Source organism: Ochotona princeps, chromosome 7 (genome assembly GCF_030435755.1).
Source record: "Ochotona princeps isolate mOchPri1 chromosome 7, mOchPri1.hap1, whole genome shotgun sequence".
NCBI lineage: Eukaryota > Metazoa > Chordata > Mammalia > Lagomorpha > Ochotonidae > Ochotona > Ochotona princeps.
The window spans coordinates 53,202,441-53,226,672 of NC_080838.1; the positions used below are offsets into that span (position 1 = coordinate 53,202,441).

Genomic DNA, 24,232 nt, shown 5'->3' on the forward strand with positions numbered 1-24,232 from the left:
TAATGAGACATTTATAGTATGAACAACACTTACAAATAAATTCTAAATGTCCTTTGAAATGACAGCAAAATTGTTGTCAGGGTAAGCTCATTCTAAAACACCAGGTAAAATTAGACTGGATTTCATCCCACCCATCTAATAGAGACAGCAATGAGAAGGAAAATGTTAAAAAGCCAATAGAAGATGAGGAAACAATTTCCACTAGATATTAGGTTTTTAAAGGGAAGAAGTTTTCATTTCCTTATAGATGGAGTGGAGGGGGAAGGAAGTAGAAGAATAACTGGCTTTGTTTTACTCTGTTCATGAGGCTGAGAAATCATTCCTTACACTTGAAAGTGTAAAGCAACAGATCAGAATGCTAGAGAGTCACATGGAATACCAAGTGATTTATATTTCCTGAGGATGCATGTGGTAACCAAGGACACCTATTAGGTAAGTGTGGGTCTGGCAAAGCAGCCAGCATACTGGGAATGCCAGATTTGGTGGCTTCTCAGTGCCCCATTGTTTCCTAGTTCCATCACTTTTGGGTTCAGAGAATAAATTCCTTGACAAGAGGCAAATATTTCATTTTCTACCCAGCAAAGAAATGTAATAAAAGTTACATAAATGTAGAAATACAAAAACAAAAGCAAAAGCCTAGTTTATATGCAATATTCTAAAAAATGGTATTTACATGCAATTTCTATACAAGTATGATGAAACTTCAAAAGATTTGTGAAACTTAAACTGATAGATAAGTTTATTTTGGCACAAAAAAGATTGAAATTCATGCATAGCAAGGTTCTTTAGGTTTGGAGCAGGGTGCATTATGGAAAAAAATTATGTATAGGTTTCAAGTATATTCAGTGCCAAAATAAACTCACCTTTTCTTTCCATTCTGCTACATTTTGAAGTACACACACACACACACACATACACACTCATTCCTAATGGAGGATTGTGGCAATTGGAGTAAATAGGATGTTATTAGCACTTTGATCATGCCGTCTCTCAACAGAAACGTACCGCCTACAGAACTAGTCACTGATTATAGAGACACACTGAAACTGCCCCCATAGAATAGTAGGATTTTGTTTTATTTTGTTTGGAATTTTTTGTTGTTATTGTTGTTCTTTGTTACCATTGTCTACTTGCCAGGTGTTGATATCCTTATCTAATGGAGGGTAAAGCCTGCAATTGCGAAATGAAATGAAGGTATTCTATTATAAATACTAGAAAACAAATAATGAGGAGGAAGGCAGGTGGGGATGTGGGCAGGAAGCGTCTGAGGTGAGAGTATCAGTCAGCTCCTTAATCTGCTATATGATCTAAGTGAGATCTATCTCCTACACATAAATAAATAATTTGAAAAACTGAAACTTTCATTTTGTGTCTCACATTGCTTCTTTTTGACAACACAGTCTGTGTCTAATATAACATATGTGCAGTGGATTATTCAAGAAAATGTTCAGCTGGGCTGAGCCAAGACAACAGCTGAATCAGAAGCTCCAGGGATCACCTCCTTACAGAGACAACACTTTGACAAGCTCTGCCCAGTCACCTTCACAAGAGCCATGGAAGTCAGCTGAGAGACCACAGGATCTCATTTTGTTGCCATCATGAGAAAACTTGCAATGAGGGAAGCAAGAAGGAAAGTTACCAGTGCTCCTTAGTTTCCAGTTCCAAGGAACAAGGCAAAAAGAGATGCTTCTCACTTGGGAGGAGAGCAAACTGAATCCCAAGGCTAGGCCAGCTGTGAAGGCCTTACTAATGGAGTGAATGTTCACAGATTCACAGGCAGTTGGTGTCTACCACATTTCCTTTAACCACATGCAGATAATGAAACTCCAACCATGTAGACAGGCCAGGTATTAGAGTCTAGGAACATGCTTTGGATGTCAAATCTAGGCCAACCAGACTGTTATCTAGAACTTCATAATAGTCAATGACCTAGAGCCCAGCACGATGGCTCAGTGACTAAATCCTCGCCTTGAATGCACTGGCATTCCATATGGGTGCCAGTTTGTGGTCTAGCTGCTCCACTTCCCATGCAATTTCCTGCTTGTGGCCTGGGAAAGCAGTAGAGATGGGCAAAAATCCTTGGGACCCTGCATCTGTCTGGGAGATATGGAAGAAGCTCCTGGCTCCTGGCTTCACTCCAGGCATTGTGGCCACTTGGGGAGTGAACCAGAAGATGGAAGATTTCTTTTGTCTCTCCTTCTCTCTGTAAATCTATCTTTCCAATAAAAATACATAAATAATTTAAAAAGAAAAACATGGTTGGATTTACTATCAGGCATCGCTTACAGGCTGATTTTCTAGGTTTAATTAGCATCAAGCAGACACCTGCACTCCCTGGGGTTGGGGTCATTTTAGGATATCAAAATGTAAACATTGCTGAGTCTGGCAAAAAGCCCAGTATTTTGTGGGACAGGAGATGGTGGGAAATGAATATGACCAGCCTGGGGAAGTTAGGGCAGAGAGTGGGTCACCTCTTTCAGGCTCCATAAACTCTGGAAGATATACACAGCAAGGGACCAAAGGACTGTGTCTTAGAAATTAGTGTTGGATTGATAGAGTCTTATTCTGGGTAGATCCTAATGGTTTCCATTCCTAGCCCAATCCCTAGGAACACAGGCTCCGACCTTCCCCAGTATCAGGCACAGACAGTACCCCAATGAGCAGACTTCTTTTGGTTGCAGCAAGACTGACCAGCATCTCATAGGACTGTTGTGCATCCTTAAAATTACCAACAGCCTGGTGACTATAAGATTCAGAGGTTACTCACTTAGGGCTTGCCTGAATAGCTGAACATCTAACACTTTTACTATTCCTATGACCACTGGCAGGCAGCAAGAAGCTATAGGATTATATTTGAACTCACTGCTAAGCTGAAAAAACCCAGCACTAGCACATTCTAACAGCTCTTGTTCCCAGATAAGTGCCTGCAGAGAGAGCTTTCATGGCTCCCTTCAGGGACAGGTGGAATTCTGTGGTCCTGGATAAAACGCCATCTCCCCAGTTAGCATCACCAGTGGCTAGTCTATAGGTGCATAACCGGGTAATGATCCCACATCTCAGAAGCACACAAAACATGGCCCAACTTAATAGCAGAACAGACTTCTTCAAATTTCTAGAAATTTGGCCTTACATGAAGCTATATTACTAAAACTGATCTTTCAAAGAACAGAACATATCATACTTTAATGAGCATCAGAACCATCCAGCGATCTGTGCCTTCATACAAAGACCAAAAGAATTTCCAGAAACCAACTATTTAGAAGTTGAAATTTTCAAAGAACTAATTTAAGAAAATAAACAAAAATTTAATAGAATGCCCAGAACCAATTCTACGTTCCAACAGATTTTATAAAGATGTGGAAGCAATCAAATAAAATCAAGCAGAAATCCTCCAACTTAAAAAAATACACTAAGTGAAATATAAAGTGAATAGAGGGCATCAATGATCAAATAGGTCAAACAGAAGAAAGAACCAGTGACAATACACAGTTGGATGATTAAAACAATTGAACTTGAATGGAAAAAAAGGGCACTATCAGATGACATGAAGAGAGTAAATATTTGAGTTATACAGATTCAAGAAGGACATGAGAATGTCAGAGGGGTGGAAAGCATATTATAAGAGATAATGACAGAAAACCCCCCAAACTTAGACAAGGACACAACTGTCCAGTTACAAAAAAAGAAACCCAACCAAGTCTACCAAAAAGTATGTTATAAACAGATTCTCTTAAGCAGGAAGAGAGAAGTCTCAAAATCACAGGAGGAAAGAAGGAAATAATCCATTAAGGAGTTCTGATTCTCCTGACTTCAACCGAAACCTTACATGTCAGGGGAGAGTGGAATCAGACTTTTAAAATATCGAAGGGAAAAATTTGCCAGACAAGACTACCGTACCCAGAAAAGCTATTCATCAGATATGAGAGATAAAGAAATTTGCAAACAAAGCTTGGGAGAATCTCTTACTACTAAATTTTTGTTATAAGAAATGCTTAAAGGAGTTCTTTGAACTGAAAGAAAGAGATGCCAGCAAGTAAGATGTAAATATCAAATGGTAAAACATTCAATGGTGATAGTAACTATAGAAACAAACTCAGAATGCTCTAACATTTTAAACTACTTATATCCTTACTGGGAAGACAAACAATTATATTAAGATAGCTTATTATTATATATTAAGATAGCTTATATGGCTGTAGTACAGCAAGTAAAGCTACCGCCTGTGACAGAAACATCAGAGGTAAAGGTCTGTGTCCCAGCTGCCCCACTTCCAATCCAGCTCCATGATTGATATGCCTCTCAAGGCAGCAGAAGATGGCCCAATGGTTTGGTTCTCTGCTTCCCCTGTGAGTGACCTGGTGAAACTCTGGGCTCCTGGCTTTAGGTTGGCCCAGCTGTGGCCACTGTGACAATCTGGGGAGTGAACCAGCAAACACAAGATTTCTCTCGTTGTCTCTACCTCTCACTCTACAACTCTGACTTCAAAAGCATATAGATAAATCTTTTTTTAAAAATAAAAAGATAGTTTATTAAAAAAAAAAAGAGTTTGCAAACTTTAAGGTAACTACAAAGCAAAACCTACACACTGAGCAAATATAATGAGAAATAAAAGTAACCCAAATAATCAAAGTAGTTATTAGAGAAAATTACTTAGTTGGATATTAAGACCATAGATTGGAGACAAATAAAGAAGAAATCGCCTAAACTGCCATCCAGTGATGAATTCTTAAGGAAAGTGTCGTACCTAGACAAAAATACATTACAAAATTCTGAAACCTTGTCATTTGAGGTCATTATGACAAGTGAAAAAAACCAAGTGTGTAAAGACAAGTATCAAGTGATGTCCCTCATATGTGGACTTGAAATAAGTAAATGACATTATAAAAGGCAAAAATAAACCAAAATAAAGTTTCAAAAGGTTATTGCTATTGTTTAAACGTGGAAGCCAATATTATAAAGCAGGTGAATTGCCAGGATCTCATGTCAGAGCACTGCTTCAAATCTGGGCTGCTCCACTTCTGATCAGCTACCTGCTAATTAGCCTGGACTAGGCAGAAGTTCTTTGCCGTTGGCCAGCTCTGGCTGTGGTAGCCATTTGGGAAGTGAACCAGTTGATGGAAGATCTCACTGTCTCTCCTTGCTCTTCAAATAAGTAAGCAAGTGAGTAAGTAAAATCTAAAAATAAATAAATAAATAATAAAATAAAATAATAATAGGAATGTGGTTGCCAGAGGCAGAAGAAAGAAGGAAGCAGTTGGAGAAGATTGATCGACAAGTATTAGGTTACACAATATATGTGCAAAAAGTTCTAGGGCTCTATTGCACAGTAGAGCAAAGTCAGATAACATTAATTTACTATGTATTTCTCCATGAAAACTTAGACTATAGGATTTTAGGTGAATTTGCCACAAAGAGGTATTAAGTATTTGAAACTTTCAATATATTTATTCTTCTTGTGCATCACGCAATGTATAAATGCCATGAAGCATCTCATAGTAATTCAAAACCATGTGCTATTTTCTGTCTATTGTTTTAAATAGAAATACTGAATTGTGTAAAGTAAAACTTATGCTACTGTACTTACGACTTAGATGATCTGAAGATGAAGTGAGCACGGATGGTGTTTCTAAAAGCCACTATGACAAAAGGCCACTTCACACACCCAGTCCATGCTGTTTGTGTCACACCACCTATTTCTTACACTCTCCTACTCACGTTTATAGATTCTAAATGATACACAGGGCTTTACACATAAGCAAAATAATACATTTCTACTCCTTTAAGTATATTAATGTTTTCACAACCCCACAAACCGAATGTCTAATTCAAGTTGTTTGCTTAAAGCTTCAACCCAAAAATCACTACTTATTCTTCTTTGCAAAGTTAACCAAATCATTTCTGGTTTCCCCCAGTGGGAGATCGCCCCTGGCTCTCTGTGGGCGTCGCCCATGTGGGAGACCTCAGACACACAGCACACTGTAGCCCCGGGGAATGCCCCATAAGAGATGGTTTTTGGCTAATCCAGACTTCAACCTGGCCTGTTCACTGGGCATACAGCAAGAGCGCTGGGCTGTACCGCAGCCTCCCTTCTGTGCTTGCTGGAGCAGTGCCATGACTTCCTCAATAAGTGACTCTCAGAAGTTAAATGCGACCCTCCTTCTGTTCATCAGCCACGTGCGATGAATATGCCCGCAGGCATTGCCTTCATCCCAAGTGCTAGCCGGTTTTGCGCACGTGAATCTCGGCTTACCTGCCTCGGCTTGACAGAACTTCCACCCCTGCGTGCAGAACGTAATCTGTGATTGGAGAGTCCAGACAGACAGGTACGCCTGTTAGCCAATCGCAATGATTGCTAGGTGGAGAGTTGTTGGGACCGCCCTTCTGCCATCCCCTTTGTTCCCTATCTAAGATTGTAAGGTCTCCCTAATAAATGAACATTCCTTATCAGTTTCTTTCCATTGGTTCAGTGGCCAAAGAACCTGGGGTGTCACTTCACCCCCCAGTGGTCTCGTCGCCCGATGCTCAGGACGCCCCCCGGAAATCCCCCCAAAATCCACAGAAGATGCATCCTCTTTTCCATCAGTGACTAACCCCTTTGTCTAGGCCTCCTCTAAGGAGGAACATTCAGGGTGTTTCATCTACTCTGCCCTGACCCGGTGGCAGCTGTGCAGGCATTCTCCACTGGTTATTCTAACATTGTTACCACCTTCTGTAAAATGTTTCAGTGTCCCTTTACTCCTGGTATACAAAACAGGAATTTTCATATTTTACAAAAGGCATAATTGCAAAATATGTCATGATCTTTCCCCTGTGTGACTCTCCTCAGAAATGGAGAATCAAGTCCCTAATCCCTTGATTCTGTCTCCCTTGGTTTTATTTCAGATGTTTAATTAGTCCAAGGTCTCTTTTCTTTGAAGCAAGCTAGCATTCTTTTCTAGCATGAAACATTCTTTCTCCTGAATTTCTATATATTCTTCCCTTTCTTTTCCTGGCTATTGCCTACTCCTCCTGAGCGACTTCAAATATCTCATCAATCTTCAACTTCATTAGTTCTCCAGTGACATACTTCTTGAGCAGCTGAAGTTTCTCCTTTTGTGGGGCAGATCACATTTGTGATGATTTTTTGATATTTCTGTTTTCTTATTTGTGATCTCTCAGCACAAATGTTTCAGTATTCAATACATCTTTTTGAATATGTTCATAAACATATAAGAATTGAAATAGATTTAATATTTTTAACATTCTCTAACATGTAAGTATGTATGAAAAATGAAAATAAACTATAAGTTGACTTTGGTAAAAAAAATATTTAAATCTATTAAGTACATGGATAAATTAAAATAAATTTGAGTAATTCATACTTAAGTTTTTGACATCTCCTTGTATTACATTTGAACTGTCAATATTTATCCATATGAGAAAAACATATGGATATTTAAACATTTGGGATCCTCTTCAAACTCTACTTTTAAAAAATTTTCTAACATTCAATATTGTAAACAATGCCTCACAGTATATAATGGAAATTATCCATCATGTCAGTGTTTAAATACCTGATTTACAGAATGTGTGTTGGCTTACACATGCAGAATATGTAGAAAGTGGTCAGTGCTTTTATATGTAATCACATATATTTTAAACTAAGACTTAGTTTTCTTTAAAAGAGGTTTTTGGTTTGTTTTTCCTGGAAAGGCAAATATACAGAGAGAACAAAACACAAAGAGAGAGGAGATACAGAAAGACGTTTTGTCCACTGATTCACTCCCAAATGGGCCTAAATGGCCAGCTAAGCCGACCCAGAGCCAGGATCCAGGAGTTCCCTCTGGGTCTTCAACATGGGTGCAGTGGCCCAAGATTTCTGGCCATTTTTTATTGCTTTCCCAGGCCACAAGCAGGAAGTTAGATGGGAAGTGGAGCAGCTGGGAAACAAACCAGCAGGATCCTGGTGCATGCAAGGTGAGGATTTAACCACTAGACTATCACCCCAATCCATAAACAAACAAACAAACAAACAAAAAGAGAGTCCCAGCACCACCTGAAATACCTCCTCCCATAGATCTACATATATTAAGCCTGCTAGTTTTCTGATTTCTATCAAGAGATTATTAGTTCCATGAGAATGCCTTCTAATCCATTGCTGTTTTTATACCAGGATACACAGGAAACCTCTCTGAGATGGGTGTTTGTTTACATGCAAGAAGTTTACTTGGAATGCTCCTAAGGAAGCAACAGCATGGATGTAGGGGAGAGGGTATTGACATTAAGGCAGATGGAGAGTTCAAAACGTGATTAAAAAAAAAAAACAAATAAAAAAAAAAGGCGTAGGCCAGATGTTATGATCATCTTTCAGAAATTCAAGGAAAAGGCATGAATCTTCCTACTTCTGCAGTGACCATTCATTGAGTACACGCTGCTTCCAGGAAAGGAATGAGTAATTCTCTTCTGTCAGAGCTACAGCTGTGGGTTGTGCATCCGCACAGAGAACAAATGCCTTGATCATGAAGCAAATTCCCAAGGGACCATCAAAGTACATTATGTTCTCTAAGATTCCACAGTATACTGCTTCTGCCACCTCTAGGGGCCACAGGTTGTCTCAGGGAGTAGTTTTTTGTATATTGAATCAACATTTCCTACCAGACTCTAAAATTTTTCTTGGTAATACAATAATATAAGTCTCTGATAAACAACTATCAAGAGTAATGAATAAATGAATAAATGATGTGAACTCTTGGGAACTGTTTCCAATTAAGGCTATTAACATTAAGAAACAACATAAAATAATTACTGTTTAAACAGGACTATTCTATAATCATCAATTAAAACAAAGAGCTATAGGCCATAAGATTGGAAAAAGTAAAGCAACTTTCTGGGCACACAGAGTTTATCAACATAAAGTCTTGAAGATATAGAAAACCTCAGTAGACCATAAGACATGGGTTGAATCAGGAATAAACATCCTTCTAAAACAATAGCTGGGACTGGATGACTTCAGTAGTGAAATAAACCAAACTATTGAAGAAGAAATAATCCCAATTTTTCTCAAACTATTCAAAAACAACTGAAAGGGAGGGATTCCTCCTAAACTTTTTTTTTTCTTGAGGCCAGAATCACCTCAATTTGAAAACCAGAAAAATACACAATAAAGAAAAATTATATAGACCAACATCCCTGATGAAGACACAGATGCCAAAATCCTCAATGAATACTATCAACTCCAACAACATTTCACAAAAATCATTCACCCAAATAATGCAGGACTTACCCTGGTAAGCACAGTTGGCTCAACATACACAAATCAATACCAAAGAACCAAAACCATAGCATCTCATTTGATGCAGAGAAAGCATTTGATAAAATACAACATCCTTTCAGGATAAAAATCTTAAAGTGGTTATGGAAGAAACACTTCTCAGTACAATCAAGGTGATATATGACAAACCCATAGCCAGCATCATGATGAATGGAAAAAAGATAGAAGCATTTCTACTAAGATTGAAACCAGACAAGGATACCTACTCTCATCATTACTATTAAAAGTAGTACTGCATGTTGCAGGTAAAGCAATTACACAAGGCAAAAAGAAATTAGAGGGATGCAAATTGAAAATGAGAAAGTCAAATTATTACTGTTTGAAGATGACATGGTTCACACATAAGGGAACAAAAAAACTCCACTATGAGACTGTTGAAAGTCATAAGCGAGTTTGGCAGGATATAATACTAACAACATGCTGGCTGGATGTGGGGAGAAAGCTGCCCTCCTTCACTGCTGGTAGGAGTGTAGGCTAGTACAACTACTGTGGAGAGTGCTTGGAGAATTGCAAATAAACCTGCCATATGACCGTGCTATCCCACTCCTAGGAACATATCCAAAGGAAATGAAAACTACATATGAGAAAGGGATCTGTAATCCTAGGTTTACAGCAGCACAATCTACAACAAAAAAAGACAAGGAAACAATCCAGATTTCTGTCCGAAGAGGAGTGGTTAAAGAAATACTGGAGGGCCCGGCACAGTGGCCTAGCGGCTAAAGTCCTCACCTTGAGTGCAGTGGGATACCATATGGACGCCAATTCTAATCCCGGTGGCTCTACTTCCCATCCAGCTTCCTGCTTGTGTCCTGGGAAAGCAGACGAGTACGGCCCAAAGCCTTGGGACCCTGCACCCACGTGGGAGACCTGAAACAAGCTCCTGGCTCCTGGCTTCAGATTGGCTCAGCTCCAGCCGTTGCAGCCACTTGGGGAGTGAAGCATCAGACAGAAGATCATCCTCTCTGTCTCTCCTCCTCTCTGTATATCTGACTTTCCAATAAAAATAAAAATAAATCTTTTAAAAAAAAAACCTGTGGAACATCTACTCCATGGAATACTACTCAGCCATTGAAAGAAATGAAATTACACCATTTGCAACTAAATGGTCCCAACTAGAGACCATTCTGCTCAGTGAAATAAGTCAATCCTAAAGACAAATATCGTGTGTTCTTTATTATTGAAGGCAACATTCGTGCTAAATACAAGATCAATAGCCCTTTTAATATTATTTTAACACTGCAACTCATGTGTTTACATTTTTTAAAATTTTCATTTCTTTAAAATAGTATATATTTTCTCTTATTAAATTCCTCACTGACTCATAGGTCATACAGCAGCTTCATTTTCTCCAAGAAGGGTTTGTTTTGCTTTTCATTTCTTCATTGACATATAGGTCAGCCAGCAACATATTATTTAACTTCATGGTGTTGTAAGCTTTTTAACTTAGTTCCTGTTGTTGATTTACAGTGATGTATAGTAACTGTGTAGTAGAGACTATCACTTACAGATGTGAAGATATAATGCAGTGTGCATCTCTACTTCCAAATCAAATATGGACTCCCAATGAAACTGGTGGATATATCATGGCAATAAATGCTGGACTCTCTGCCATTGTCTGTATCGGCAATGCCAGGACACACTAAAATAGCAGAAAGATGTACTTATGACTGCTTATGAAGGACTGTAGTACTGTAATAATGTGGGGAAAATCAGTTGGGGAGGGGTAAGGGAAATCCTAGAGCCTTCTGAATTGTACCATAAAATTAAAAATAAAACAGAAGGAGAAATAAATCAATAGTATTTGTATACATAATAATGGCATGATTGACAACAAACTTGTAAGATCAGCTCCAACCACAACAGCTACAAAATATGTAAATATGGGAAAATATGGGAAAGCCTTAATCATGGATGTAAAACACCTCTATATGAAAAAATGTTAAGGTAAGATAAAAGACACAACAAGTTTGAAAATTACGATGCTTGTAAAAGAATTATTGTCTAATGTCAATACTATCCAAAGATATTTATAAATCCAATGTGATTCCAATTGAAATACTCTAGGTGTTCTTTTCAGATGTGGGAAAAAATAGACCCTAAAATTCATATGTAATCACAACAGACTCTGGTTAGCTAAAGCAATCCTAAACAATAAAAATAATGTTGGAGGTGTCACACAATACCAGATTTCAAGACATATTGGAAGGTAGTTATCAGCAGAATATCTTAGAATAAATCTGTGAGTCAATGGAATAGAGTCCCTACACATTAATCCATGTGATTATCTACAACTAAGGAATCTTTAACAAGTGAGTAATATCATTCCCTGAAGAAAGTATCTGTTCAACAAAATGTGGAGGAAACTGGATTTCTGTATGCAAACACATGAAACAAAACCCCTACCTTACACTCTGTACAAAATCAATCAATAATGGATCCAGTATCTAAATCTAAGACCGAGACCCATCACATTACTAAAGGAAAATATGAGGAAATACTGCAAGATCCTTGCATAGACAAAGACTTCTTCAATATGCCCCCAAAACACAATTAAGTAAAATATAGAAAATATAATTAGATAAAGTTAAGCTTCATCACAGCAAAGGACACACTAAAAAGAAATAAAGAGACAACCAACAGAATGGGAGAAAAGTTGCAAGCTGCAGAATTGAAAACGGATTTATATCCAGTTACTGTAAAGCATTTCAGAAATTCAACAATAGCAAAACAAATAAGCCAGTCAAGAAATGGGCAAAAGATAGGACCAGGCATTTTCCTAAGAATGAAATACAGATGATCAGTAAACATGAAAAGATACTTAGGGCCATAAAATGGCTATCACCTAAACATTTTTTTAAAAATAGCAAATGTTGATGAGGATGTGGAGAAAAAAGCTACCCTAATACACTCTTGATGGGATGTATACCACTGCTTTCATTATGAAAGACAGTCTGCAAATTTCTTCGAATTCTGAAAACAGATCTATAACTAACCTACAGTCTCACTTTTGGAAATTTACTCAAAGGAAGTGGAATCAGCATATGTAAAAGTATTCCCATGATTATAGCAGCTCAACTCACAATAGCTAATCTATAGAAACAAGCTAGATGTCCATCAATTGATGAGTAACTAAAGAAACTGTGGTTCACATCCACAATGGACTATTACTGAGCCATAAAAGAATGAAATCCTATCTTTCACAACAAAGTGGATGTTATTGGAGATCTCTATGCTTAGTGAAATAAGCCAGTCCCCAACAGACATCTGCATGTTTTCCTTGATCTGTAGTAACTAATATATACAGTAAAAACAAATGTAATGCATATGAATGAAATGAGCATTTTCACATTTAATTATTGCTTTTAAATAGCATTTGTCCATACTGAAAAGGAATTGTGGTTTTTCTACTTAGTAATTGTTGAATACTTAGGAGAGAGTTAAGCTTGTGATTATAAAGTTGATTGAAAGTATATCATTATCAATGTAACAGATAAAGAAAGAAAGGAGGAAGAATTGTAACAGTGAGTGTAGTCAGTGGGAAGTATCATTGAACTGCATTTATGAGATCCCTGAAATCTGTTCCTTTTGTATATATTTTAAAAGTATGAAAAGCAAATCAGTGCTACAGGGAACTATTTCACCAACTGTGGTTCTCAGACTCACACACAGAGAGGTTCTCCCACTCTCTCCCAGAGTGGCTCTACTTTAATTGATCTGACTTACATAAGACACTTGGTGAGATGCACTAAGTACAGACAACAGCAAATCAAATTATGCAATAACAAGAGTCCTTCCCTCCAAGCACACATATTACATTAAATGTAACTTCTCAAAATAAACTAAAGCTTACCAAAGAAGCCATCTTGAATCTTGGATGTGACTGCATGACATTAATCACGGTGTTTATCCCCATGACTTCTCAGTGTGTATGTGTGTTTGCTTTAACTAAACCGTTTTAGCAGAAATGAAAAACACCTACTGCTATGCACAATAAGAGAGCAAATGGTGTAGTCCTTAGAACACAGAATTAGAAACCAAAACAACTTGGTATTTAAAATTCATTATCTGACTACCCCTTAGCAAGCCCCTTAATTTTCCAAAGGTTCGGTCTTCTCTATCTTACAATCAAGGAAAATAATGTTAATTAACTTCACTGTACCTTGTTCTACTAAAATTCTTTGAGTTATGAATAAAAATTTTAAGCAGGGAAAATAATAAAAATGAAAACAGAAGGTATTAACTTCTTGAAATTCAAAAGCATGTCTTTTCTAGTAATAACCATGATGTATTAAGTAATGTAATACTTATGACATTTTTATTAAAACAAGATGTTGTTACCTCCAAAATTATTTACAGTATTGCAGGTGGACATGAATGCAGATAGCATAAGAAATACATTAAATTTTAAAAAGCACATGCATTATTAGAATTGAAGTGGCAGTATTGGTGCCATTCAAAGAAAATACCAATGTCTACATGAAGACTACAAGATAATAAGATATAAACAAAGTGAGAATCAGTAAGTTAACTTCAAAAGTTGTTCGGGTCAGCAAAAACATTTAAAAATTGTATATCTGTAATAATTAGTTTTAAAACATAATGGAAACCAGTCCATTTATGATAGCATGAGTATATTATTGTTTGTGTGCACACACCCATATACTCAGTGCTGGAACATTGGAGGAATGAAGGGGCCAGTACTGTGGTGCTGAGGGTTGAGGCACTGCTGGTCAGACCAGCAGCATGTATGAGTGCACGGTTTGGGCCCCTGCGTGCTGGGCTTCCATCAGACTAGTACACCAGGGAAGGCTACTGATAATGGCTTGAGACTTGTGATCCTGTCACCCACGTGAGAAATGAGGATGGGATTCCTGACTCCTGGCTGGAGCTTGGCCAAGCACTGGCTCTTGCTGCCATCTGGGGGGGGGGGGGTCAGTCAGCAGACAGAAGATTCTCTGTCTTTCTCTATGCTTTTTGAATAATTGAAAAAAGTAAATCTTTTTTAAAGTGAGGGACAAATACAATGGAAACAGTTAAAAAGAAGTATTAAAAAATAACCATTTGGATAGCTACCAGGCCATAAATGAGCTGATGCAATATTTTAAAAGTTATAATCTTCTACAAATTATGTAAGAGATCTATGTAAATACCAATGGCATGGGGATGTTGATAATAACTGGGAGAAATAAACATTGAGAATGAATCTTGAATTTTTGAAAATTGATGAAAAATGGAGAGGTAATTATTCTACCAATTTATATAATGAAGTACAATACTATAACAAGGAGTATCTGAGAAATCAACACTTCCCATTGTACTGGACATTTATAAGATTGATGCCAAAGGAATAACAAGAATGCATGTGGATTTGTGGACAGAAACTTGTTCTTCTCCACACTTGTACAATGTGTAAAGCATGCCCTTAATATGGGTACGTTGTGTTAATTTGAAAGCAATTACGAATGTTATCACCAGAACATTCCCACTGTAATAAAAAGCCTGACCTCATTTGTGATGTTTGGCTGTAGACTTATTTTTAGGCCTCACATCTCCTTTCCCCTTTAGAGTTGCTCCGAACAAGCTGATTAAGAAAATCCACCCTGTACCTCCATACAGGGTGCTCCTGGGAAATTTAAGCTTTCAAATCTCCAACCCACAGGGTGAGGCTTCTCTCCATCACCACCTTGTAGCCAGCAAGAAGCTCCAGCTCACTGCTTTGGCCTTGTCCAAGCCAGCCTGGATCAGCTCAGGACCACTCTGCCCTGCCCACAGTCTCTGTGCAAGTGACAAACTATCTTTGAAAACCCCCTTGGTGGGTGGGCTGTCAGCAGCCCCACATCTCAAGAAGCTGACCCAAAACACTCATGTAGGGCAAAAGACAATACTCCACAAACTCCATTTTTAAGGACAGTTTAAAATGCTAAGGAGTGGGGCAGGTGCTGCGGCATAGTAGATAAAGCTAGCATAAAACTGAACATTCTCACTGAATTATACACCTGCATTCAAAATGTAACCTCTGGGTACGTACATACAGAGTGGTAGATTCCTTGTAAAAATGACACTGGGAAAGAAATGAGATTTATGAAAATAGTCCCCCAAATAAAATTTCACAGTTACTGTATTGAATTTCTTTTTAAGTTGTATTTATTTGTTTGAAAAGGAAAGCAACAGAGACAGGGAGAAACAGAGGGCCAGCTCTGAACCAGCTTGAAGCCAGGACTACAAGCATGCCCTCCTAATGGATGACAGGAGCCCTTGCATTCCAGCCAGTAAGCATCGTTTTCCCAGGAAAAATATAAGGAAGTTGAATAGGAGTCAGGGTGCTGGGTCTTGAACTAGCACTCCATATGGGATGGTTGTGTCAAAAGTAGAGGCTTTATGCACTGACGTACAAGAGCAATTGTATACAATTGTGTACAAATTTCCTAACACAATGGTCCATGAAGCTGCTACATGAGAAATACCTATAGATTCTGTTGTGTCACCTTCTTCTCCACAAATAATTTCACTCAATAAGTGTCTCCTAAGCAACCTTCTAAGCCATTATCCTGTCTTTGTGAGAAAGCTGCAGAAGAATGACTATATTCAGGCTTCTGCATCCTGGCCAAAGCATGAATTAACAAACTGGCAGCATCAGAATCGTGTTCAACAACCTCTTTGGATTTGAACCTGCCAGCTCTCCACGCAGACAAAGCTGGGAAATTTAGGCAACACCTTTAGTTTTTATTTGACATTCATTTCTCACCTGAAAAAAAGCAGCTTCTCTGCCAATGTATTCAAGACATTTAATTCTCTAGTACTTCAGACAGGAGCCTAAATTCTCATTACAGTAATTCTTTGACAAAGATGAAACAGCACAGAGAAAAAGATCCGGACTGTTCTCCAATCCCAAGAGTTCTTTCTTCTACTTCCTGCTTTTTTGTACATTCATTTCAGTTCTAATGTTCACTCTTTGGATTGTTCCCTGATTTTTCAATGTTCACTGTTATCTCAACTAATTAGCTTTTTTTTTTTCTCTCAGGAGAAAAAAGCAAATCCATGCAGAATGAGATAGGATGAAAAAACCAACAAACAAAAAACAAACTTGAGCCTGGTGCAATAGAGTAGTGACTGAAGTCCTCGCCTTGAACATGCCAGGATCCCACATGGGCACCAGTTTGTACCCCCACACCCTGCTTCCCATCCAGCTCCCTGCTTGTGGCCCAAAGCCTCGGGACTCTGCACCCACGTGGGAGACCTGGAAGAGGCTCCTGGTTACTCAATTTGGATTGGCTCAGCACCAGCCATTGCGGCTGCTTGGGGAGTGAATCAATCATTAGATGGAATACCTTCCTCTCTGTCTCTCCTCCTCTCTGTATATCTGCCTTTCCAATAAAAATAAATAAATCTTAAAAAAAAACACTTGAAAGTGGCTGTCTCCTTTGTGTAATGGGTATGAGACACATTTGTTTGTTTTATTAATCATTTCATTTTAAATCCAAGAAGCTGTGCAAGACAAACGGAAAATGTCAGCAAGGAAGACATGATGAAGAGGCTAATAACCTGCAGAGTGCTTAGGGGCTGAGACTGCTCAACAACACAAACTGCCTTCTGGGAATGGAACGGGGAGCCTGGTCAACACAGGCCACTGCCAGACTAAGCCACCCCATGACAGTGAAGAAGAATAATGCCATGAAGTCCCCACAATAGTTCACAGGTGCTGCATTGTATTAGCTGTTCACATATCAAGTCTTTATCACAGGACAAAGTAAAGGTCATTATATCCAATGTCTTGCCATGGATCAGCTAAATGGAAAACAACTAAGTCTATGGGAAATCTTTTCAGTTGACAGTAGGGTTAAAATGAATTCACTCACAAACTTCACATACTTGGTATGTGCCTACAGCAACAAAACTTTGTATCTCTAACCTTGATGACGTAGCCAGGGCACTTTATACTATCTCTACCTTCCATTGTTACTTGCTTTAAATGCTCCAATGACTAAGCAAACACTCCTTTTTAAAACCATTTTACTATCATACAAGTTTCTGCATTGAATTGGCAGCAATATTATCAAGAAAGAATCCTTCATGTCAAGCAGTGATTGACTGTATGCTATTCCATGAGAATTAGGAACCTCAAAGCACTGCTCCCCAGTTACCTTCTTAATGGTTTCCAGCATGGATCTTCCTCCCTGCCAGGGCTTCGAGTTCTTTCGGATACAGGACAAGCTTGCCATGCTGTGCCATTTCCGGTCCTCCAGCTTTTTATGAAAAGCATTAGCAAGCAGTAGCACCGTGTCATATATGTAAAGATTAGAAATCTGAAAAAGACATTATACAGTGATTAATATTATTCAGGGGTGCCAACATCAATAGTAAGCAAACCATCAGCAAACCACATCTGTGCATGTCAGATGACTGGTTGACCAGGTTATTTATTAACAGAAGGCTTTTTTCTTCTTTTTTTTTCCCTTTTTTCATTTTCTGCACAGTTTTGCCATTGAGCATAAAGTCTTGTCTGATGGCATGCTTTAATTGCTTTTTGAGCTTATTTGGGTATGAAAGAAAAGATTTAAAAAAGAATAAAAAAGAGAGACAGGTTTTAACAGAGGCAAGGCCAGTCATGTCAGACCTTAGAAAATCACTGGCTCTATTATTTCTCTCTGAGGAGGTAAAGATCTAAGTGTTTTTAGAGATTAGAAGGGCAAATTGAATAATACACTTTGTGAATATGTCATTTTGGCACCCTAAGTATTCAGATGGAGTAATATAAACTTGATCTTACCAAAGGGTGCCACGATGTAAGACAAGGAGGCAGCTATCTGTATACTTGCATGTGTCACTGTGGATTTTGTAACAGCAAAGTGAAAGCAAAGAGTACCATTCATAACTGTCACAGTGGTCAAGGCTCTGTACAAAAGTATGCTGACACACAGAGGCACTGCAACTCATTGACATAGCAAATATTATGAGCTGTTAACTGTGAATGTGTGTTTCCATTAACACTTGCTTCTTTGTAAGATAACTGCGCTATTATCTTCTTCCTACACATATTGAAAAATAGTCTTGCCAGAACCACTATCCATGCGACCAATATATTATCAAAGGTGCTTGTTTTTCAAAGAAATTAAAATGTATTCAGATAACAGGGACACAAAAGAGATCCTGGGTCAAAGTTGTTATATGTTGTACTGTCACCTCAGATTTTATTCCACAATATAAAGTTAAAGCAGTACTAGTCAAGGTAGCAATGGAAACTCATTTTGTCTTAAAACATTTGCTCTTGGGTTTTTTAGAGTTTTTTTCATATTTTATTTCTAAAAGCAGAGCAGAAAACACTATATGGACAGTCTTTTGAATATAATTAGTCATAAAGAAAACTGGCTTACAACAAAGACTAGTCCTAGGTTCAATGGCTGGGATGATTAGAGTTCAGTGCTATGCCCAGGTACTAATAAGAGCTTCCTAACAGCGTTATCTGAATGTTTTTAACATGCTAGGAAATTTTTATCCATTTGTATTTGTTAAGCATTATTTTTGAATATCTAAAGAAGATAGGTCTTTCTGAGAGGAGACATAGAATATTCATAGATTGTCTGAAAGTCAAGTTCATTCTTTGAATAGCAACATCCCCACTCCACCCTCACCCCACCCAGGAAATTACTGAAGAGCCTGGAAGATAATGGCTCAAATGTGCTACCAAAAGAGCATAAAATTTGAAATTAACAGTGGTACAGGGATCAAAATTCAAGTCAGAATTAGTGTGTGAAGGCCCATAGAAAGATTTGGAAGAAAGATGAAGAATGACTGGGCCGTATCCTGCAATCCGGGGAAACATTTTTGACAGACTCTTTAAACCGATATGCTAATGAGATGTGCTTTTGGCAGGGCCGATTAAGACCCTGTTTGGGATGCACACATCTCCTATTGAAGTACTGATCTCAGGTCCAGGTGTCTAGGAGGCGCCAGAGGACAGCCTAAATGCCTGCATCCCTGCCAACCCTGCACGGGACATTGGCTTTGACCTGGTCCAAGCCCTTCTCGTCAAGCCTATAGACTGAAGATATTCCTTCCTTTGTCCCTTCATTTGTTTGTTCCTTTCTCCCTCCCCTCCCTTCCTTCCTTTCTTCCTTCCTTCTTTCCTACCTTTTTCTTTCTCTTGCACTCTTTAATTTTTTGACACTTTCTACATCAAATAAGCATTTTTAAAAAAACTGACATACTGTTATCTGACCCCTTTTTCTGACTTTTCCTGACTCAACTGCTTAAAAGATGTTTCCTCTTGTTTCTCTAGTTTGCTTCTCTTCAACTAATTGCTTTAAGCATATATGTGAGACTGTTTTTTCTCTTTATTTATTCATTTTATTTCTCTTAATCTTTCTCATACTAGTTAACACTTGCCAATATTGGATTTAGAGAGCACATGTTATGAGTTCCTCCTCTCATTCCCACCTTAACTTAGACACTTTTGAGCAGTTCCAGTTTTATCTCTTGAACCCTCGGTGATCATTCCTTTCTCTCCATGCAATGCAGCCATGTGGGGAGTGAACCACTCAACTGAAACATGGAATACAAGCAAGTTGTTTATCTGCCTTTCAGACCAGAATACTAGTTCCCCTTATAAAGATGCTCTACTTGAATTGTGCAATTCAAACCCTAACCTTCTTGTAGTTTGGTTTCCCTATACTTCATTAACCTTTGACATAACCTGGCACCCAGAACATATTTTATTTAGGATAGACATTCATCAAATAAAAGAAGTCAAAGAACAAGAAGAAAGGAAATAAAATCAAGATTAAAGTCAAGTGGGTGGACAAGAGTTAAGATGTAAGAAATCTGACAAAGTGGATTCTATCCAAATCTGGCATTTTCGTGTAGCAGTCACGTGCATTTCTCAAGGCATGGATATTGAGTATTCATACTGGTCTTAAAAGTGAGTTCTTTGTACCCAATACGTGATGTTCTCAGTGCATGACTGCAGCATAACATCCCATTTTAGCACCTGTTAAGTTCCTGGCTGCTCCACTCCTGATTCTGCTCCCTGCTAATGGTCTGGGCAAGCAGCAGAAGACAGCTCAAAATGCTTGGGCCCCCGCACCCACGGTGGGAGACATGGAGGAAGCCCCTGGCTCTTAGCATCAGCCCAGCCCAGCAGCCATTTGGGGAATGAACTAGTGGATGCTTCCCCTTTTCTTTATATAATTCTGTATTTTAAATAAACATTTTTAAAAAAATCATTTTAAAATGAAGACTAAAGCCTAAGGGAGGGGGGAACAAAAAAGAGAAAGAAATGGTTATGCCTGTGGGTGGGCGGGGTGGGGGGACAAAAAGAGAAAGAAATGGCCATCATATTCTCTAAGCTCTCCACTACCCTCTAATCGATTCTTTTTCGGGTAAGTTTTCATTTTCACCAGAGGCTCATAAGCTCTTATACCATTCTTTCTCTCCAGTCCTTCTGAGATGTTAAACTCCAGTACCCCCAGCTGAACAATCATTTCTCACTACTTCCCTCTCTCTACACTCTGAAATCACTGAGCCATCTTCTCTGTGTGATAACCTTTCAACATTTGTCTTGCTGGCTGTGAAACAGCCTCTTCCCTTCAGTTCTTCTTCATCTGTTACACCGTCTACACTTATCTCCATCTCAGTGTTCATCCTTTTCTTGTCTTGTTTCTCAATGTTTCTGTTAAAACTTCAGTAACCAGAAGTGACACATTAGAGCAGATGTGATCTGACGAGAAGAATGCAGTATAAGATATTGCCTCTCTTGCTCTTGGCAAAATGCTTCTGACATAGAGACCAAGCTTATGTTAAATGAGTTACAGCATATATGACTTGCAGGAGGCTCATACTGAATTTGCCTTCAGCTTAACAGCTTTGAACAGCTGTCAAACCAGTGCTTTTATATCTAGACATTGTGTAATTGATTTTGAACCTGTATTTTAGCTCTGAAATTTCAATTTTCAGGCTTATTATTCAGTCAATTTTAATAATTTTGGATTTGGTTATGTAATACAACATAAGCTTCCTCTTCTAGCTATGCCATTTGTAAAGTTGATAGGTATGATTTATTTACTTTCATATAGAAAGTGATAAACATTTTGAAAATACTAGGTCCAAACACAGAATCCTGGGGATGACTACAGAGAATTCCTTGCCTTTCAAGAGTGAAATATTTATCAGTGAAGTTTGAATATATTTATGGCTCCATAATTCTCAAAATGAGAGGGGGAAAAACTCTAATTGTATTTTGTAGATATGTTCAATGCTTCAGAATATATCAATAGCATATTTCAAATATATTAGTATCAAACACATTTTTGACTGATAGATCTTAGAATATTAATTTTTAAAGTATTAATTTACTTTTACTTGAGAGAGTTACAGAGAGAGACAGGGAGAGATAGCAAGAGAGTCTTCCATCTACTGGGTCACTCCCCAAATAGCCACAAGTGCCAGAACTGTATTAATCCAAAGCCAGGAGCTTCTTCCAGGCTGCCCATGTGGGTACAGGAGCCAAATGCCTTGGGTCACCCACTGCTGCTTTTCTAGGTCATTCTTAGCTAGTTGGAAAGGAAGTGGAGCAGCTGGGACACCCACAAGAGATGCTGGAGCTGCAGGCAGAAGATTTACTTGCTGTGCCACTACACCGGTTCAGAAAATATCAATTTTGCTTAATGATGTGGAGAACACTAAATAACACAGTAGGAAGTTATTCCAAACATGATTTTTTAATCGTATAAAAAGTCACATTATCATTTCTAGACAGATAATGAGTATTTAAAATGCTTTTCCCCCCAAGTTCTGATTGTTCACTATCCTCTGCCCTAGGAGCCTCTTAGTGAAGACATGGAGTGAAGCCAATCTATCCAGACATTTCAAAGATTCCACTGAGATTTTCAGAAGGAATTTTTGTCAAACAGTAAACAGAACTCAACATACAATATGTGACATTCTCCCAATGTAAAATCTGTATCAGTAAGAACTTAATTTGTCAGTGCTTATTCTGAAGCAAAGCCCGTTTTCTTATTTGAAATACCTGCAAATCATCTACTCAATAATATATTCAGTAGTTTATTATATATGGTTAATATATTAAACTCCTTCAGGACATTGTCTCCTTCCTTTTGAAAATTTGGACACTATTATAATTTCTTGATCTTTGGGCCTTTTGTCAAGCAAGCCCTCCACTAACATTTCTAGATCAGAAAATTGTAGTCACATCTGCTGACTCATTGATTGTTCTGCCCAGGCTCCATTCAGATCAGCTGGGCATGCAAGTCCATTTTCTTCTTTCGTGAACTTTAACTGTAACCTTCCCACTGTAACAACCATCTTTTTTTGACAGACAAAACAAAATCCAAAGAATTTGACTATTCCTGAATCCTTTCCATTAGCAGCCAGGCCAACATCATTTTCAGCAAACAATCAACAATGGACTTATGTTCATTTTATATAGTACTAAAACTCTACTTCTTTTAATTGCTGTCTTATAACTTGAGCTAATCCTGGATTTAATCGTTCTGAAGCAAGAGTTTAGAAAACTTCTAGTCTTTGTACGTTTTATTTCCCTTCCATGTACATTAAAATAAGTAACAGCCCAGAGAAGTCCCCACAAGCCCACTGATCCTCTTCTGCTCTCTTTATATTGATTAGTGTGATTCTGTAGCTGGGTTTCTGTTTTCAGAGCTCACTTGAGTCACATTTGCATACTTTTATGTTTTCTGAAAATTTTTAATTGCACCCAACTGAATTCTACAGCGAAGTCTACCTGTGTCATATTTATTTATGTTGTTTTTATAATTTCCAAGTTGAAAGGGCAGTTTCTCCTGGGGAACTGTCTATTTCCAAATTACCAATCTGTGGTATACTATTGATCAGAACTTAATCCAAAATATCAATTCATTATTTTTCTTTCTTCAACTTCAGTGTGATAAAAAGTTTCATTAAGGCTAGTTTATATATCTATTGTTCTATTAGTAAATGATTTTAAATTTAAGAGTATTACACTATAACTGTTAATTACATAAATTTTCTCATATAAAAGTTTGTTAGTGTTCCTCTTACAGATTTAGTTAGACTCTATCACATGTAACAGAAAATGTTAACATGTAACAAATCCTTGGAAAAGTAATTGCTTGGCTTTCTTACACCTGTGGGTTTATGAGAAGTAAAATGAAAGTATGGGCTAGGGAGAGAGAAGTGTTCCCACACAGCTTTAATGCATCTGATCGATTTCGGACTACAGAAAAAAAGTATTTGTTGCCTGACTTTATGGATTTCATGAATTGAAGGGAAGGATCATGCTGGCAGGCAGATGTGCTTAAAGATACTTTCTTCTTTCTCTTAAGGATATTGTCAATGATTTTGAATTTGTTGTTTCGTTTCCGGCTACTTCTTTTATTAAGAACAGTATTTAATATCTCATATTTTGCTTAATCAAAATTCTATTTTTCTCCATTTAGGATTCTATTCTTCTTCAATTAGTTAGCCTCATGGCCAATCAATATTCAAAGCTGGCCTATGATCAGCATATCAGGCTGAGTGATACTGAAATCCTCAAGGTCTTACTAGGGTCTCAGAATGGTTGGCTTTGATTATTTCATTCTCCTTAATCAGCTGAAATTCAAAAATACGCACAAAGGTTCAAATCACTGTGATGTATGATAGAGGAAATAATTGAGAAGTACATTATAGGATTTATGATTCCAATTCCTGAAAGGGACCTATTTTAAAGGAGTTTAAAATCCAGTAGGGAGCAGAAAGTTCCATGGGTAATGATCCTGGAGCCATACTGCTCATTTCAATGCTAATAAATGTGAAGAAATGGTTGGATGAATGGTAATTCGTCTCTATAAAATTCAGAGATGATGAAGGACAAGGAGACTGTGGGATTATACTTTAAAAGAAGTAGTTTAGAAGATTACCATATTTGTCTAG

General features: G+C 37.9%; 1 protein-coding gene across 2 annotated transcripts in view; it reads right to left on the reverse strand.

Moving 5' to 3' along the window:
- The window catches only part of GRID2 (glutamate ionotropic receptor delta type subunit 2), a 1,304,007-nt gene that overhangs the window by 534,180 nt on the left and 745,595 nt on the right, over positions 1-24,232 (reverse strand). For both annotated transcript variants that reach the window (XM_058667042.1, XM_004590568.4), the window contains exon 7: positions 17,452-17,613. In XM_058667042.1, the coding sequence (XP_058523025.1) occupies positions 17,452-17,613 (162 nt within the window). The remainder of the gene's footprint in view (positions 1-17,451; positions 17,614-24,232) is intronic.